Consider the following 18,070-nt stretch of genomic DNA (forward strand, 5'->3'; position numbering starts at 1 on the left):
CTAATAAAAATCTTACAAGGAGAACCTAATTTGGGTGCATATAGGTTTGTTCAATAAGGTGAATTTAATTTTTAAGAGTCTCTTGCTCTACTAACTGAGCTAGTTGGGTGGGCTGAATTCAATTTTTTCTTTTCCCTTTTGGGTCACACCCAGCGATGCTTAGGGGTTACTCCTGGCTCATGCACTCAGGAATTACTCCTGGTGGTGCTCGGGGGACCATATGGGATGCTGGGAATCGAACCCAGTTCGGCTGTGTGCAAGGCAAACATCCTACTCGCTGTGCTATTGCCCCAGCCCTTGAATTAAATTTTTAAAGTGAATAGATCTTCAAGAAGAATTGATATTTCAATTAAAAGTGCAGCTTGTTGACTTTTAATTGTAATTGACTTTTAATTTAATTACACATACCCCATGCTATTCTTCTTTCATATATCCTTACTATTAAACATATGCCAGGGATATACATCAGAAATAGAGCAGTTGCCTTGCATGTGCGAGGCCTTGGGTTTGATCTCTGATACTGCGAAAAAAAGGAAAACAAAACAAAACAAAAATCCCCAAACAGTCATGTTAATACATTTATTTCAACACTACCACATTTGGGGATATAAAACTTCAGTTATATTAATATGATTATAGTAACTACTGCCACATAATATCAAAATTTATTCAAATAATTAAAAATGGATCTTCAACCATTTATAGAAATAGAATGCTTTTCTATGAATTTGTTGATACTGTTATAATTTAGAAATTGTCAGTTACTTTGTGTTTATAGTTTCTCTAAAACCAAGAATTTCCTTGGGGGCATAATTTTATTGCTTTCACATTCCTTCCTGCTCTGTTAAGTCTAATGAGGTTTATCTGTCCTTTAGGTGACCTACAAACGAGATCTGTATGCAGCTGAATCGATTATTAAGGGTAGGTTTGGCCTTGTGACTGTCAGTTCCTGTGTTTCAAAAATGTAAGCCAGTTCAGAATTTCTCATGACATTTTAAATCCCAGCAATCTCAGAAGTACAAATGCCTGTAGGCCACAGAGGTTTGTTTTTTCTTTTTTTTTTTTCCCTGAAAAATAATTACATTTTATTTTGTGTTTCCTGCTTGTGAAACAACGCTTAGGATTTATTTCACATTGTTTCAGTTTTTATAAAGGAAGCAGTTATTAATATGAGAAAACTGTGGAATAGTAAAGCTGCTATTTTAACAAATTAATAATAATAGTGTATTTTCTTTTTAAGATGACTGCTCCATGCCTTTAACTGTAATAGGTGCACCCAGTGATATATTACTTAGGACAGAATTTGTTTTCCCAGTATAGAGAGATCAAACTCTGTTGTTTTAATTCCTTATTGGTTCTGAGTTAGAGTACAATTTTGCTTTATAATTTTAGATATTACATTCGTGATACTCCATTCTCAGTTTTCATCTCTGCCTCTCAGGTCCCAGCTACACAGAGGTAATTTATTTAAATCAGCAACAAATAGTTATTAATGTGCTTAACACTGTGCTAGGAATGTCATGATCGTGCACAGGGGACCTTCATTCTGTATTTGCACAGCCTCTGTGACTTAAATCAGAGCTTCTTAGCCTCAACACTTTGGCATTTTAGGCTGGGAAATAGTTTGTTAGGGGGTTGCATTGTGGGTGGTTTAGCTGCATGTCTGACCTCTACTCGGTAGTTACCAGAACTCTCGTCCTTCCATCCCCTCCCTCTCCCCTTGTGTGACATCAAAGATGTCTCCTGACCAAACCACTGTTTAAACATGTGGTTCCAACAAGAATCTGAGTACCAATTCTGAAGCAAATGTGGTGATTTACAATCTGTTAGTCTCTAACTCCTTCAAAAATAAATTCCGGATAGAACTATATACTCAGGATTAGATTGGGAGATGAACTTCTAAGTTCAGTTTCAGGAAGGTTAAAGACAATACTAACTCCGAAAAATACAGGATACCTATAATCAATTGGCTTTAGATTCAGAAAATTGAAAAATTTTCCAGGTCAGAGTATTTTGTTTATGTAATGTACCCTCATATTTTTTGTACTTTAAGAATCATAATTGTATTTGTAATTTATACATCTATGTATGAAACAGATCATCTATAACTATAAATTAAAAGGTTGACATGTATTTATACATCAGTCAGGCTGTGTAAATATTACTGTGGGGAAGTTAGCTCAACCATGATATGTGTAGTTACAGTCTCATAACAAGGAAATATAAAACTCTGATTTCGTTTCAAAGTCATATCTTTACTACCTAGTAAAATGCAAATGATTTATTGTGTGAATATTTCAGCTGAGGATTCTATACATTTTAATACTTTGCCTATGTATTTTCAGAGCAGGCTTCCTGTCATTATAAAAACAGTTTTAAATTTTGTAATGCTCTATCTCATGATGATTCAATTAAAAAATAAAGCATAGTTTTAGAAGCATTTGCAGGACTTATCATTTTTTAAATAGCAGGGAGAAATTGTTTTTCTTAAGTAACACGTTATATTATGCTTTCATTTTTAAAAGTATTTAAGAGGAATTTTACTTTTATCCTCAAGGAGAGTACTTCATATAGCTTGATGTAGAAAACTCATTTAGGTCAAACTCCAGAAAATTTTCTTCTGCTTTAGAATTTGTATTTTTTTAATAACTTCCTAGGATACTCCTGTGCTGCTTCTCCATTAGAATCACACTAGACTGTCTGGGGTCCTTTCTGCTCTGTTTGCCAGACTCTGGGGTAACAGCACCGAGATTACTAGGAAACTTGAATGCATAATGCTGGACTTTGTCACCTGAAGTCACAACCTGTATTTTAATAAAATTTATTTTTATTAGGGTGATTAGTTTGTATGATACATTCCACTAGGCTCTGCTCCTCAGTCTTTTTTAGTCTATTTCTTTATAAATAATACCATTAATGCAGTAGGTTCTTGATGTCGTACATTGCAGAGGTGATTCAGGAGAACGTTTACTCACATGTTTGAGTCCCGGGCTTTGATCCCAATCATATGAAAAAATTATGAAAATCTTGAGGAGGTAGAGAAGGAAAGAGAGCATGCTTTAAGTCTAGTGTCTTCTACCAGTTTCAAATGCATGTGTGCTAACCTGCAGTTACTGTCTGCTCTCATGACTTTTGCTTCTCATGTTTCTGAGGCCTGATGTAAAAGTGCCTCTGGACATAGGAAAAAAAGAAAACATGGATTTAAAAAAAAATGCACTCCCAAATGTAATATGGCCTATGGCACAGTCTAAGATATAATATTCACTTGTTGACCTTTTTCCTACTAAGGTGAAATATGTAATTTCTTGAGGCACTACTACTATACATACAGAACCCAACATTTATTGGTTACTTGTATTGAGCACTGTATAAAACATTCTATGTGCAATAACTCTTAACTCTCCAATAATTCAGTGATTTAAATATAGCCATTATTTTCATATTACAGGATATTCAAAGCTTCTAAGCAATATATATATAAATGTATATTTATGCACATATGTAATTTTTGTTGTTGGTGTTGGTGATTGAACCCAGGAAGTTTTACTTATGAAGTGTTGATTTACCACTTAGCTATAACCCTAGTTCCTTAATACTAATTTAATAATAGAAAATAAATTCTTTTTTTTTGCTTTTTTTTTTTTTTTTGGGTAACATCTGGCAATGCACAGGGGTTACTCCTGGCTCTGCACTCAGGAATTACCCCTGGCTGTGCTCAGGGGACCATATGGGATGCTGGGATTTGAACCCGGGTCGGCCGCGTGCAAGGCAAACGCCCTACCCTCTGTGCTATCTCTCCAGCCCCTAGAAAATAAATTCTTAACCACAATATTTTACCTTTGTCTTTATATTTGTCTCTTAATTATGCTATTCACTTTATATATATGTATATGTATCTAATGTATATGTAATATGTATATGTGTATATATGCACGTATATATGCATATTATCCTTTAACATTGAGATGAGTTAAGTCAAATGGATGTTAAAGAGTGTTGTTACATTTTCTTCCGTGGGAACTTAAAGTATGGGAATAGATGACCCTTCCCTCCCAATTTACCACTGTACCTGTTTCACAAATACATTTTGAGATACAGTGAATCTATGTCTCTACAGTATATATGTTGTCTTTTAAAAATAGCAATAATATTTGGTATACATGTGCTCTTTGTCAGGGTTTAAAATGAAGACTTGGAACACATAGTAAATGGTTTATATATAGTGTTGAGCTGCTGTTCCTCCTCCTCCTCCTCCTCCTCTTCTTCTTCTTCTTCTTCTTCTTCTTCTTCTTCTTCTTCTTCTTCTTCTTCTTCTTCTTCTTCTTCATCTTCTTCTTCTTCTTCTTCTTCTTCTTCTTCTTCTTCTTCTTCTTCTTCTTCTTCTTCTTCTTCTTCTTCCTTCCTCCTCCTCCTCCTTCTCTTCTTCTTCTTCTTCTTCTTCTTCTTCTTCTTCTTCTTCTTCTTCTTCTTCTTCTTCTTCTTCTTCTTCTTCTTCTTCTTCTTCTTCTTCTTCTTCTTCTTCTTCTTTCTTCCTCCTCCTCCTCCTCCTCCTCCTCCTCCTCCTCCTCCTCCTCCTCCTCCTCCAGTATTATCTCTCTGGTCTCATTTATTTTTAGTTTTGTACACCATGATTTATAAAATAAATAATGGTATGGTTTATGCATAAAACATGTAAACTCAGGTCAGGTCTCATCCTTAAACTGGACTTCACTCCAATACTTGACCTCTTTGCAACTGATTCTTGTAGGCTGTTCATGCAGGCTGTTCATGCTGACCACTCAAATGGATAGTGAACTTATACTTCTTTTTGGAAGGCATAGAGAATTATTTATAAAGTTCAACCTATACAATTCTGATTATGCATGATTAAAATAGTACCTTAAGCTAGCCTGCACTTCACTGCACTGTCGTCCCATTGTTCATCGATGTGCTCTAGTGGGCACCAGTAACGTCTTCATTGTGAGACTTGCTGTTAACTGTTTTAGGCATATCGAATATGCCATGGCTAGCTTAGCGTCATGAACATAATATCATATTTGAGATTGAAACATCAACTTTCTGTGCAATAATAAGCAGGCTTTTCAGAGAATGTGATGAAATTATTTGTAATATTAGAAGGGCAGATCCCATACCCAAAGAGATTATGAAAATTAAAATTAAAATTTATGAAAATAATTTTAAAATGATAGTTACCACTCAGTCTTTTAAAAATTTGATTTTGGTAGTTTGATGTTCATCATCAGGTCAGACCTTTTTCCTCTTCCACAATAGAACTTCTTTTTCCATCCTGTTGTAGGAATACTTAATATTCTATAAGCTATCCCTCCGGCATCTTCTTTTGTACTCGAATACCAGTTATTTCTGATTAGCAAGTTAATTTCTGATACGATTTTCCTATTAGCTATTTTTAAAATCATAAAGTATTTCTTTGATAGGTATGTTTTCTTGTTAGAGCAGATTTATTGGTCATTGGAAGAACATGCATATTTCGGTTTATGTTAGCATACATATTCATCCATGTTTTTAGTAGAGGGATTTAAAGGTAACTAACTTTTGACTGAAATTCTCAAATTTTGATTTATAGCACTCTCAAATCTGTCTGAGTTTATATTGTCAGAAAATTCTAATTTTTCAGCTTGCTCTATTTTAGTGTCAATATAGTAACATGAATTTCCATTTGTAGTGAATTCAATAATAGAAAACACATTTATAAAGCAGTATTCTCATATTTGTCTTTCACAGTCTTTTTTTTTTTTTTTTGGTTTTTGGGTCACACCTGGTAATGCACAGGGGTTACTCCTGGCTCTGCAGTCAGGAATTACTCCTGGAGGTGCTCAGGGGACCATATGGGATGCTGGGAATTGAACCCGGGTCGGCCATGTGTAAGGCAAACACCCTACCCGCTGTGCTATCGCTGCAGCACCCTTCACAGTCTTCTGCATTGAAAAATTTAGAGTGAATCACAGAGTTTTACTGTTAGAATATTGTAAAAAGAAGCATTCTTTATACTTTATTTTTTCCTCAAGAGAGAGTTGAAATTTTGTCATTGTTCTTTGATATTTAACCCTTTGAGGCTTCTAGTATGGTGAAACTTAAACCTTTGTAAGGAGCAGTGCAATTAATTGGCACAACTAGACACTAGATTGAATGATTAGTTTGTAAACAGCCACTTAACAAAGAGGTATTTATTGTACTTTTGTCACACAAGCTGGTTGAGCCCACCCAAGCCTGTTCTGCGTGCTCAGACCTACCCAAACTATTAAAGTGGTAACAGATGCCAGCAGTAACATACTTTATCTAGATTTACATAAGCCATGCAAACAGTCTTAGCCCACGCTTGATTTAATATGCTGACCATATCTTGGCAAAAGTATCAATATTCTAAAATTTTATAAAGTAAAACCCTATTTACTAAATAAAATATTTAGAATTTCTGAATAAAATATTAAACTTATCTTCTAGCATCTTTACTAGTCCTTTCAATTAATGTTTTTATTAAAGAGTACTAGTATTTTACTCTACGATGGTACAAACTCCTGAGTAAGCTCATACTATTAAAAAACTCATGGTGACTTTTCTCCAGACTAGATTTTTATAAAAATATGTTTTACATAAAATATTATGGTTTATATATTTAAAATAGAAAAATAGCCAGAATCACTTTATTTGCATATACTTTCACTAATATTAATTGATATTAATTAATATCAATGTTAATATGAAGTGTTTTTTCTTAGTTGTTATGTGTGTTTTATGTGTTCAAGCATATTGTTTTAAGGGAAATTGATTGATTTTTGAGTGTTTTGAAGTACATTTCATATGACTTAAAAATGTAGACTTTAACATTGACACAGGTGAATTTACTTCAATGTTTCATCTTTATGAATGGCTTAGTTATAAATTCTGATGTGACTGTACTGTATGTTTTATATAATTAAAAATTAACTAGTCGGAAAGCAATTGAATCCTTTTGTGCTTATACATTGAAAGTTACTGAATATACTTTTAAATTGGCTCTGAATAAAAGGAATAAAATGAAATCACATGTGAATAAAATTGATTCAGTGTTATTGAGAAATACGAAGACTTATTGTGTTAATATGCTTTATGCAGATGAAGAAAATTATGCCTTAATTTTTTAGTGATCTTTTAACACAATTTAAAATCAGTCATCTTTGGTACAAATATTTTTAAATATTTTGAATCAATTTGAAAAAACGAGAAACTTTAAATCAGGTTTTCTACATCTGTGACTGGACAGTGTTCTCGCATATGTGGTATTTCCTCATCAGGTTTTTGTTGTTAAATATCCAGTGATGGCGCCATTTATGTTATTAACCATGCATTTTGGACAATACGAAGTGACAGCTAAGATTTACATAGAAACTGTAATTTTTGATGTGTCTGGCTTTTGACTATGATACTTCATTTTCCAAATTTTCACATAAATACCATAACTCCTTTGTACATAATATACTTTTTGTTCTTTACTCTTTTGAAAATATTAGTTACTGTATCTTACGCAGATCTGTAAGAACATTTGCGTCAAACTTTAATTAGTAAGAAAAAGAAGGCTGCAATGTGATTTAATAGCCGTTTTGTTTCCTTGGAATTTATTAAAAAATTAAATGGAAAAGTTAAAATATTTGGATCAATATTAGAGAAAATAGGGTCCACTTTCTTGTTTAATTTTATTGTTTCCTTAATTTGCCATTAGTTAAATAGTAGTTCAATGAACCGCTTATGTTCAAAATTCCAAGGGTCACAGTGAGATATTAAAGCAGCTGGCTAAATAAGATTTGATAACATATGAAAAACAACCAGTAAATTGTCAGGTAGGTGGAAGAAAAACCAATACAACAGAAACTCAGCACATGATGTTTCTGTGCAAAGCAGTAATACAATATATTTTGCAACTTATCCTGTTGAGTCACTAGCTTTAAAAATTTCATTTCCTTCAAATTAATTCTTTTCTTACTAAGAGAGAACATACACTTTGAAAAGGAAAAAAAAAAGCATTGCACCATTTGCTTGGAAAACAGTAATGTGCCTACACGTAAAATCGTGTACAGGGGACATGATTCCGCTTGTCTGCTCCTTGCTTTTGGTTGTAAGGTAGGAAACTTCATCCTGCATTCAGTGACTCATTTAAAAATGTGGTTAAGATCTGATATAAAACATCTTTTCAAAAAATTCTGCCTATGTACAATTGCCGTCCAGTTGAAACATGTACAGTCAACAATAGAGCTAGTTCCTCTGATGGCCACTTTGACCTTGTCACATGAATGTCTACACTATTCCTGCAAGTCTCTGTGGCCTGTCCCTGCTGACCATTTGTCCTATCCTTGACTTCTCTGCTGATTTTCCTTTCTTTTACTTATGCCTCTCCTCTCATGATCTGTAGTTACACCTTTTGATATGTTAAAATCTTAGTGATTTTCCTTCCCATAAGTGAATTGAGATAGAAATTTCGGGACTCACGAGTAATGATTGGCTTAGTGGCCCTTTAACATTTTTCATTTGACAGACAGTAAATAGAATGTAAGATAGAATGTACTCTTCATATGGAGTACCATATAAGGTGTTCAAATGAATCTGGTTTGATCTTGTACTAGTCAAGAATTTGGATGTTAGCAGCAGGACAATGGGGAATAGTTGTCTTCAGGTAAATTAAAGCTTGGAACATCTTTTAGAAATTACAGATTTTGATTTTGAAGTTGTTCTTTATTTACCTAAGAATACTGTAAATTTGATGCAAGAGATCACTATAGAGGACAATGAGAGAATGAGAGTATATAGCAAAATCTATGTAGTGTTGGGTGTTTTTGAAAAGGCTGACTTATGCTTTTTTATTTTAAATGTTTAATTTTATATAATCGTTTGTCTCATGGAGAAGAGAATATTGGGATAGTTCAAATTGTTTGCATAGTAGCTTGACTTTTTTTTCTTTTGTCACTCAATTTTGGAACTAAACTAGTCTTAGCTTTCTTTCCTCTATTGCAATTGAAAATTTATTGTAGAAGTCTAGTGCCACATGGGCACTCATGGGTCCCTAGTAATGATTAATAAAAAGAGGCATATGTATATATATATTTTGCACCTCATTAATTTGTTATTGGAACTGCCATAAGGGGAAAATGAGGATATGCATATTAAGGTCTTCATATATTACTGTTTTATGAATTAAAATGAAAGACTGAAAATTGCATCTATTTTCTAGTTTTGGAGATTGTTTTTTGTTTCTTTGTTTTTGTATTTTAGTCTACACTAAGTGATATTTAGGGCTTACTCCTGGCTTTATACACAGGGATCACTGCTGGTGGGGGTTGGAGTACTATGTGAGGTGCTCAACTTGAATCTGGTTTGGTCTTGTCCTAGGCAAATGTCTTACCCACTTCACTATCTCTCTGGCCAATATTTTTATTTTTTATTTTTTAAGGAAGAACTATATTTTATGCATTTTCAGATATCCACCACACGAAATCATGAAATCCCGTTGATCGTCGAGTGGCTCGAGCGGTTTCAGTAACCTCTACATTTGTCCTATCCCTAAGATTTTAGGAGTCTCTAAGGGCTTCAGGGTCAGGGGAATGAGATTCAGCTGGTTACTGGCTTTGGCATATAGATACACTATGGGAAGCTTGCAAGGCTGTCCCATGTGGGCAGGAAGCTCTCAGTAGCTTGCGAGTTTCTCCCAGAGGGAAAAGTAGGTTCGCTTCTGAGAGCTTGCTTTTAAGTCTCTGGATGTTGGCCGTTGATGGGATTGCACACACCTGGGTTCCTCTGCCGGTACCTTCATGTGTGAGGCCCATCCGAACGTGTGGAGAGGGGCCTTGAGCATGGCTGTGGCTAGGTTCTGGTAGTCTTCGGGCGCCAGGAGCTCTGCTTGGGGCAGGGAGGGAAGCTAGAACCCATCCCCTCCGTAAGGCCCCGGGGAAGACAGCCAGGTGTGCGGGCAAGAGACTCTGCCCGCAGATATCCACCATTCAAGAAAAATAAGAATATCTTTTAAAAGATGATACCGTATGTGGAAGCCAGAGAGATAGTGTAGCGAGTGAGATGCTTATCTTGTATGCTGCTGATCTAGGTTCTACCCCTGATACCCACGTGGTTCCCTGAGCCTGCCAGTAGTGATTCCTGAGCAGAGAGTTTAGGAGTAAGCACTGAGCACAGCCAGGTGTGGCCCAAAAATCAATTATAAAAAATAAAATAAGAGTATGAATGTAAATAAAATTTAATTTTTAATACAAAATTTCACATTGTAACTCATAGTGCATAAAACTCAAAGTCTGACAGATAAAACTGATCCATTCCAAACTTGGACATCTAAGACATCGTGATTCACCCATTTTGGAAAGTGGTTGGAATTTTGATGATGTTTTTCTCTCTGCCACTAACAACTCCTTGATCCAAGAAATAAGCAGAGACAGAGAGGAATGTGTTCTCTTTGGATGAACCACCTTGTCTTCTCTTCCTCTACTCAAAGCTTATAGTCTGTAGATTTAACATTGAATGGTCCTGCACTAGAAACTTCTGAGAAGATGTCCCCTCTACATACGTCCTTATGTGCTTCAATGAATGCTTCCTTGGCTTGACTGTCACTGTCATTGCCACTGTCATCCTGTTGCTCATTGATTTGTTTGAGCAGGCACCAGTAATGCCTCTCATTGTGAGACTTATTGTTACTGTTTTTGGCATATCAAATACACCACGGGTAGCTTGCAGGGCTCTCCAAGAGGGGCGGAGGAATCAAACACAGGTTGGCCGCGTGAAAGGTGAATGCCCTACCACTGTGCTATCACTCCAGCCCCGTTGGCTTGGCATTTGAAAATATTTAAAAGTATTATTCCTCTAGTACATTGAAGACCAGTGAACTAGATGAGACTTTTATGTTAATTCTGAGTCTCTCAGTGTCTGATTTAGGGTTCTGTGCAGGATATAATTAATGTAAGTATGCGCATGAGGGACAGTGTACCATTAAACTTGATTAATATGTTTACAAATGCCAGATAGTCTGACTTTAATTTTGAAATTCAGTAACTTGCATGTTTCCCACTACTTTGGTACAAAGTGAACAGTGTTGTTTTGTTAGATAAGCATTATATCAACCACAATGTGGTCATAGAGTGTGATTAGGGAAGCATGTCATAGATCTTTCATTTCAACTAAGAATAAGCAGCATTGTTTTTTATACAACTGAAAAGAAAAACTGTCAACTAAGCTACAAAGTTATATCTTATTTTCATTTAGCTTTTAAAATGTTTGTTAAATAAGCTTTGCAAAATTGATGCATACATTTTTGTTACACATATATAAAAAGCCATATGTATGATTCCATTTCTGGATAAGATTAAACAAGAACATTTTATTTTTACCACAACCTGAGCAGAATATATGGAATAGATTATGTGGGAATTTGAAGTAATATTATGGTGGGTCAGCTAATAACACTTGCTTTGATGTTCTACATAATAGGCGGTGAATTTTGACAGTCTGCTTCCTTGCTGTATTCTGACTTGGGTTTCTCTGGACCCAGACTCCAAAGTAGAGCCTAGCTAGAGAAGTAGAAAGGAATCCCCTAGTTTTTAGAGAGTGATCCCAGTCTCCCTCTTTTCCATTTCTCCCTCCCACTTCTATTCTCAAGCAGTCTATCAGAAGTAACACTGATAATCACAGAAATAGAACACATAAAACCTAAAACTATGAAAGAAGAGGACATTCTTTGTTTGGAATTGCTATCATTTCAAGAGATTAGGCGAACACTCTTTCTGTACCTCTGTTTTTTTGTTTAATAGTGTATATAGGTATAGTTGTAAGAAATGTAAGGAAAAGTGGGAGTAAAGTTCCTAGGTTTACTGTAAGTACTTAAAGTGGATACATATAGGAAGCAATGTAGAGGAGAACTTGTGGTAATGCTGTTACTCAAATACTCAAAGGAAAATCCAGATTATTTTGCATTTAAGAGAGCAGGAAAAATCCAAAGTTACACGAGAAAGGACAATTAATATATATCATGCTGATAGAACAGAGGTGTAATAATTATTTGAAAAGCACTTTAAAATACTTTAATACTTTGATAGTGAAAATTTTCTTATGAAAGTAATACCACAAGTAAAGAACAGTATGCTTGAAATGAAACCAAGAAACTCTCAACAAATACATAAAGGACAAATGGAAAATTTCTAATAAAAATATAATATACCCTCAAATAATAACTACAACTTAGCGAATGGACTAAGTAACAGAATGAAGATGGCAGATTAAGTGTCAATAAAATTATGGGTCATTGGAAATAATTAATTTGAACTATAGAGTGAAAAGATATTTGTGGAAAAATGATTAGTGCTCAGCATTTCCAGGAAAGTTAGAGATAATATAAATCCTGGAAAGTGTACAGAAAATATAGAATTAAACAAACTTTGATAGTTTATGGACAAAATATTTCCCAAGTTTGGTAAAAGAGGTGAGCCTAAAAATGTCTTCTAGGAACCTACAAATGTCTTGTTGGAAGCTCAAGTACTGCCAATTTAATCCCAAATAAATCTAAACCTAGATAACTTATATCATACTGTTGAAATTAAAGATAAAATTAAAAATATTAAAACTAGCCATGAAAAACTAATACATTGCTTATAGAAAAGCAATAATTTCAGTCAACTATATTTCTTTCCAGTAACTGCAGAGACTAGAAGAAAGCAGAATAGTATTTTTAAGGTGCTAAAACAAGATAATCTCAGACTGAAGGAAAACAAAAGATAATAAAAGATAACTTGTTGCCATCAGATGTACTTTTAGGGTACTATTTTAAGAAAACACTTTAGACAAAAAGGAGTCTTGCAACATCAAGTGTTAAATAGAAGCAACAAAATCATTAAGTGCACTCAAAATTCTTTTCCTAAAACTATAGTTTAAAAGCAAAGATAACATTTTCCGATGAGATTTTCTATGAGATAGCTACAATATTGTAAAAAAATTAAAATATAAAGGCACCAGGATAAATAAAACTTTATCATGATTACATTTAAATTAAACTCTCTGTAGTAAAACGTTTCATTCTATGTAGAGTTTAAAACATTAAATATGTATATTGAGATGCCTGGAGCAACCACTTAAGTACATGAACCTATATAAAGAGTTGCAGTCAGATATGAGATAATTTAAATCGAATATTAAAAATTTATGTCAAAAGAAGGAAGGGGTACTGAAACAGGCACATGAAACAGAAGAAAACAACATTTAAAATTGAACAAAATCCAAACAGGTTAATTATATTAAATGCAAACAGTTTCAGCACTATTGTTGTAAGAATTTTAGAATGGATAGCAAATCATGACTTAATTATATACTTTTTAATACAGTTCTCTTCCAATATGATAATATAGGTAGCTTAAACCTAAACAAATATGAAAAACATATATTATACATAACATTCATTAAAACTTTTTATTAGGATGGAATTCATTTCTAAAGTGAAAAGAAAAGATAGGAACAGAATAATTTTTTAAAATTAGGTAATGCTGCTATGTAAGACTATTATACATAATTTAAATTTTTGGCACAATGATTTTATATATACATATACACAGAAGAATTAAATGTATATTTAGTTCTTCTTTTACATTTTTGTGATTTATAGTCCTGTTAATAAAAGGGTTTCATGCTTGTAATATCCCAACTCCTACCAGAGTGTCCCCCTCCCTAAGTTACCCTAAACCCTGTACCTTAATAAGCTCAGTCCTGTAGAGAACTTTTCAGACTCATTTAAAATGGCATGTTTTGGAATTACATTTTCATATCTTTAAAAAATGTATTACACACCTCACCCACCACAAATTTTTCTTTTCTTTATAATTTCAGTTTTTTTTATTAATTAATGCCAGCTGAATGACATTTTTCAGTGTACTGGACAATTTTCTTGTTTAATATTTTTCATTACCTGTTCATTTTAACATAAAATTGCTTTATTTTCTCTTTATAGACACAAAAATCTCTTTCAGATTCCAAACAAAATTCTTTGTCAGCTATACATTAAACACATATTTTTGTTCTAGATACAATTTCTCAGTATAGGCATTTTCATTTTTTGTTGTAGTCCATATATGAAGTTCTATCTGTCTGTTCTCTCAGTTCTCTTCCATAAGTCTGTAAAATATACGATAAAGCTATCATAATAAAAACAGTGTGGTAGTTTATTAAACACAAATTTTTCTTATGCCCCATTCACTGAGCCCCTACACCCTCTCTACTTTCTCTCCCTATAGTCAGATTCTAAGGGTTTTCATTGGACTTTGACTGTGGACTTCACTGTAGCACTGTTGTCCCGTTGTTCATCGATTTGCTCGAGAGGGCACCAGTAACATCTCCACTGTGAGGTTTGTTGTTACTGTTTTTGGCATATCAAATGTGCCACGGGGAGCTTGCCAGGCTCTGCCATGTGGGCGGAATATTCTCGGAAGCTTACCAGGCTCTCCGAGAGGGACAGAGGAATCGAACCCGGGTTGTGGACAAAACATTTAAATTAATTTATTGCAAAAGGTTTGTATCAGGTGAGGCAACCCATTTCATTTACCAATTTAAATGTTAATCTCGCCAAAAAAAAACCCAAAAACCCTGACAGAAACATCAAGGTGTTTGGTCTAATATATGGATATTCGTGTTCTAGCCAAGTTAACTTATATGGTTAATCATTGTAGCCAGTAAAGTAAAATCAGGTTTCCCTTTTTTCTATTTTTAGCAATTATTGCTAAATATTTGTACAAACTTGTATTGATCAGTTAGAAAGATTTTTTGAGATGTTTTCAAAATTTGGGCTTCTAACTGAATATTAATAGCTTTTAATTTTAACCTGTAGAGACATCAAGTCATGTTCTACTTTGAATTTTCTCTCTCAATCACATTGACACATATCAATGAAGAGTCGATTTAGATCAAAGTACACATTAAATAATTTTTATTTGAAGGAAATCTACCAGACTAGTTGAAATATAAATTTATTTCACATGCCATAGGTGTCCTTTTAAGAAATATTTTGTTTTGTTTTGTTTGGGGGCCACACCATGCAGAAGTTAGGATTTTCCCCTGACTGCACACAGCAGTTGCTCGTGACCTGGCTCGAAGGACCATATGGGGTGCTCGCTGGACCAGATGGCTGCTTACAAGGAAGCGTCAACCTACTGTGCTATCACTCCAGCCCCAAGAAAATTAAAAAAAAAAATACTTAAACATAGATTAGTGTAGGAAGTATGACTAATACTAATGGGTGAGGTATGATTTAAATTTAAGTCCATTCTTCCCATAATTTATCATTTTTGGTGGAGAGAATAATATGAGGCTCTTCTCTTAGAGTTATTGTGACTCTGAGAAGTAAAATGATTTTATGGCACTACCCTTTGCTATCATTCATTTTACTTGAACCTTTAAAGTTTTCTAAGAGATGCTTTTTTAATGGGATAGTTGATTAAGATGCCTATTTTTGTCTTGATTTCATTATTAACCTCAGGAAAATATTAAATATTTTATTTGATATAAGAAATAATCAAGGTTAATGATATTATGTTTACAAAATGCTTAGGGCTCCATGAATAAATGAAGTTTAAATATATTCTTTTTTATTCCTCCCTCTTTTTAAGTAGGAGATAGTGTAATAACTATAAAAATGGAAAAGTTCAATTTATCTAAGCCTTGCTCCTCTCTCTACATCATTTCTCATTTTGTCCTTCCAGCTGCATGGAACTAGTATAATCACTGCTGTATTTATTTTGATGATGATCTTAAGAACATGAAAATTTCCATTTAAGATTTTCATCGCATTACTCTGGAACTAATAAAAGTCACATAGTTGCTTTAGACTAAATCTAGTGAACAAAACCAAGATATGGAGAAGAAAGTATCCATCTCAGTTTTAAGGAATAAAGTTATCCAGGTTATTTTTTCATTATTATATATAACTACAATTTATTTGGTGAAACTTTATAAACTAAACGGACACAGTTGGAAAAAGTTGCTATGAATTGTTGGCAAAACTCTGAAATATTAAGATTTTTACAAAGGACTGTTTGAAGTTAGAATTTGTGTTTTAGTAGACAAAGGGCCAGACTCTTAATAAATGTGTATGAGCACAATAGTAACAATGTCTATTCTGTCAACACTTTTTTGAATTGCCTTGTACAGAGTACACTACAAAATTTGTGTGTTCAACTTATTTAATCTCATTAAAAATCTGTGGATGCTGGGTCTTTTATTATTTCAAAGCCATCTACCTTTCTTTTAGATGTATTGTAAATCCATTAGAGGTATTTTATTTATAAGTAGAAACTGAGTTTTAGTAACTCAACATTTCATTGGTGAAGTATATTTTTAAATTTTATATTCCCCTTACACTATATATAAACACTGTGGTTTATAAAGTTGTTCATGGTTATTTGTTACAGATATTCAATATTCCAACACCAATACCACCACTATTGCACCTTCCCATCGCCATTATTTCCAGTTTTCCCAACACTACCTCTTAAGCGAGCCCCCACAGCAGGTCCTCAATAGTTTATTTTATAATTAACTCAATAGTTTATTATAAATTAAAAAATTATGTTATAATTTTTTATAACAAGCAATAGTTTATATTGCTTGTTATAAAAAATTTTTTAATGGAATGGTCAAAAAATGTTTTCTTAAGAGAAAGTTAGTGAAGATTGTTGTATCTCACCATAGAGGCATTAAGCCCTTGCATAAGAGATTACTAAAATGTTTCTACAGGTTAAGCCTTCTGTGTTTGTATTTTGTTAATTAAGATTGGTTGCCTTCTGCATTACATCCCATCCAATCTGGTGTGCTACTCCTGATTTGTCAATATTGTAGAGTTTGGGATGTTGCATGAGCGTGAATGTGACTCCACATTCTAGGAAGCCCAAAGTTTTTAACTGGGCAATACAGTTGGAGTTAAATTTTTAATTGGGTGGTGCTTTGGGGGCATATGTGATTGATGGCTGGGGCTTCTGAAAGTATGAGGAGATAGGCGGACATAGTCCACCCCCAACTCCTTGAAAGCCTGGAGATTTCAGTCACCAAACCTGCATACCTGAGTTTTTCAATTAATTTCTAGATGAGGCTTGTCCCAGGTAGTGGAGTCCAGCCAGGAGCATGGAAGCCATTGTGGAGTATCATAAGTGAAGTATTGTTAACATATAAATATATCATTTTACAATTATTTCCAATATCAAATTGAATTTTTGTAAAATTAAAAAATATATCTACCTTAATAGAGGGTGTCTAAAAAGTATCTCATATCTGTCACTGATGAATATTCAATTTTTAATATTGTTTTTATTGTCTTGTTTATATTAGCCCCTGGGCTGGAGCCATAGCACAGCGGGTAGGGTGTTTGCCTTGCACGCAGCTGACCTAAGTTAGATTCCTCCGTCCCTCTCAGAGAGCCCAGCAAGCTACTAAGAGTATCCCGCCCATACTGCAGAGCCTGACAAGGTACCCGTGGTGTATTCATATGCCAAAAACTGCAACAAGTCTCACAATGGAGACGTTACAGGTGCCCACTTGAGCAAATCGATGAGCAATGGCAGTGAAACAGTGATATTAGCCCCTCCCAAATGCTTGAATTGACTGCTTTTCGGCCGAGAGGTTCCGGGAGCTTGCTTTTAATTCTCTGGATGTTGGCCATTGATGGGATTACAGGGGGCTGGGGGGCAGCGGGGGGGGGGGGCATTCCTTGGGTGTAAGAGGCCCAGTCTTAATCTGAGTAGACTTGGAGGTCTCAGCCCGGGGTCCCCACAACACCTGGGTTCCTCTGCTGGTACCTTCATGTGTGAGGCTTGTCTGAATGTGTGAGGGGCCTTGAGCATGGCTGTGGCTGGGTTCCGGAGGGCTTGGGCCACGGGAGCTCTGCTTGACATCTTATAGCCTACTTCTCCCTCTGAAAGAACCAGCAGGCTACTGAGAGTTTCCTGCCCACATGGGAGAGCCTCGAAAACTCCTCGTGGCATATTCATATGTCAGATCAAATGCTGGGTCTCATTTCCCTGACCCTGAAAGAGCCTCCAGTGCAGCATCGTTGGGA

The 18,070-nt window shown here is 34.6% G+C and overlaps 1 protein-coding gene across 3 annotated transcripts in view; it reads left to right on the forward strand.

Moving 5' to 3' along the window:
- The window catches only part of CRPPA (CDP-L-ribitol pyrophosphorylase A), a 291,157-nt gene that overhangs the window by 96,762 nt on the left and 176,325 nt on the right, over positions 1-18,070 (forward strand). Inside the window, exon 5 of one of the 3 annotated variants that reach the window (XM_055137285.1) lies at positions 876-921. The exons of the other annotated variants lie outside the window; for them this stretch is intronic. Within the exon in view, the coding sequence (XP_054993260.1) occupies positions 876-921 (46 nt within the window). The remainder of the gene's footprint in view (positions 1-875; positions 922-18,070) is intronic. 3 annotated transcript variants of the gene reach the window in all.

Source organism: Sorex araneus, chromosome 1, assembly GCF_027595985.1.
Source record: "Sorex araneus isolate mSorAra2 chromosome 1, mSorAra2.pri, whole genome shotgun sequence".
Classification (NCBI taxonomy): Eukaryota; Metazoa; Chordata; class Mammalia; order Eulipotyphla; family Soricidae; genus Sorex; species Sorex araneus.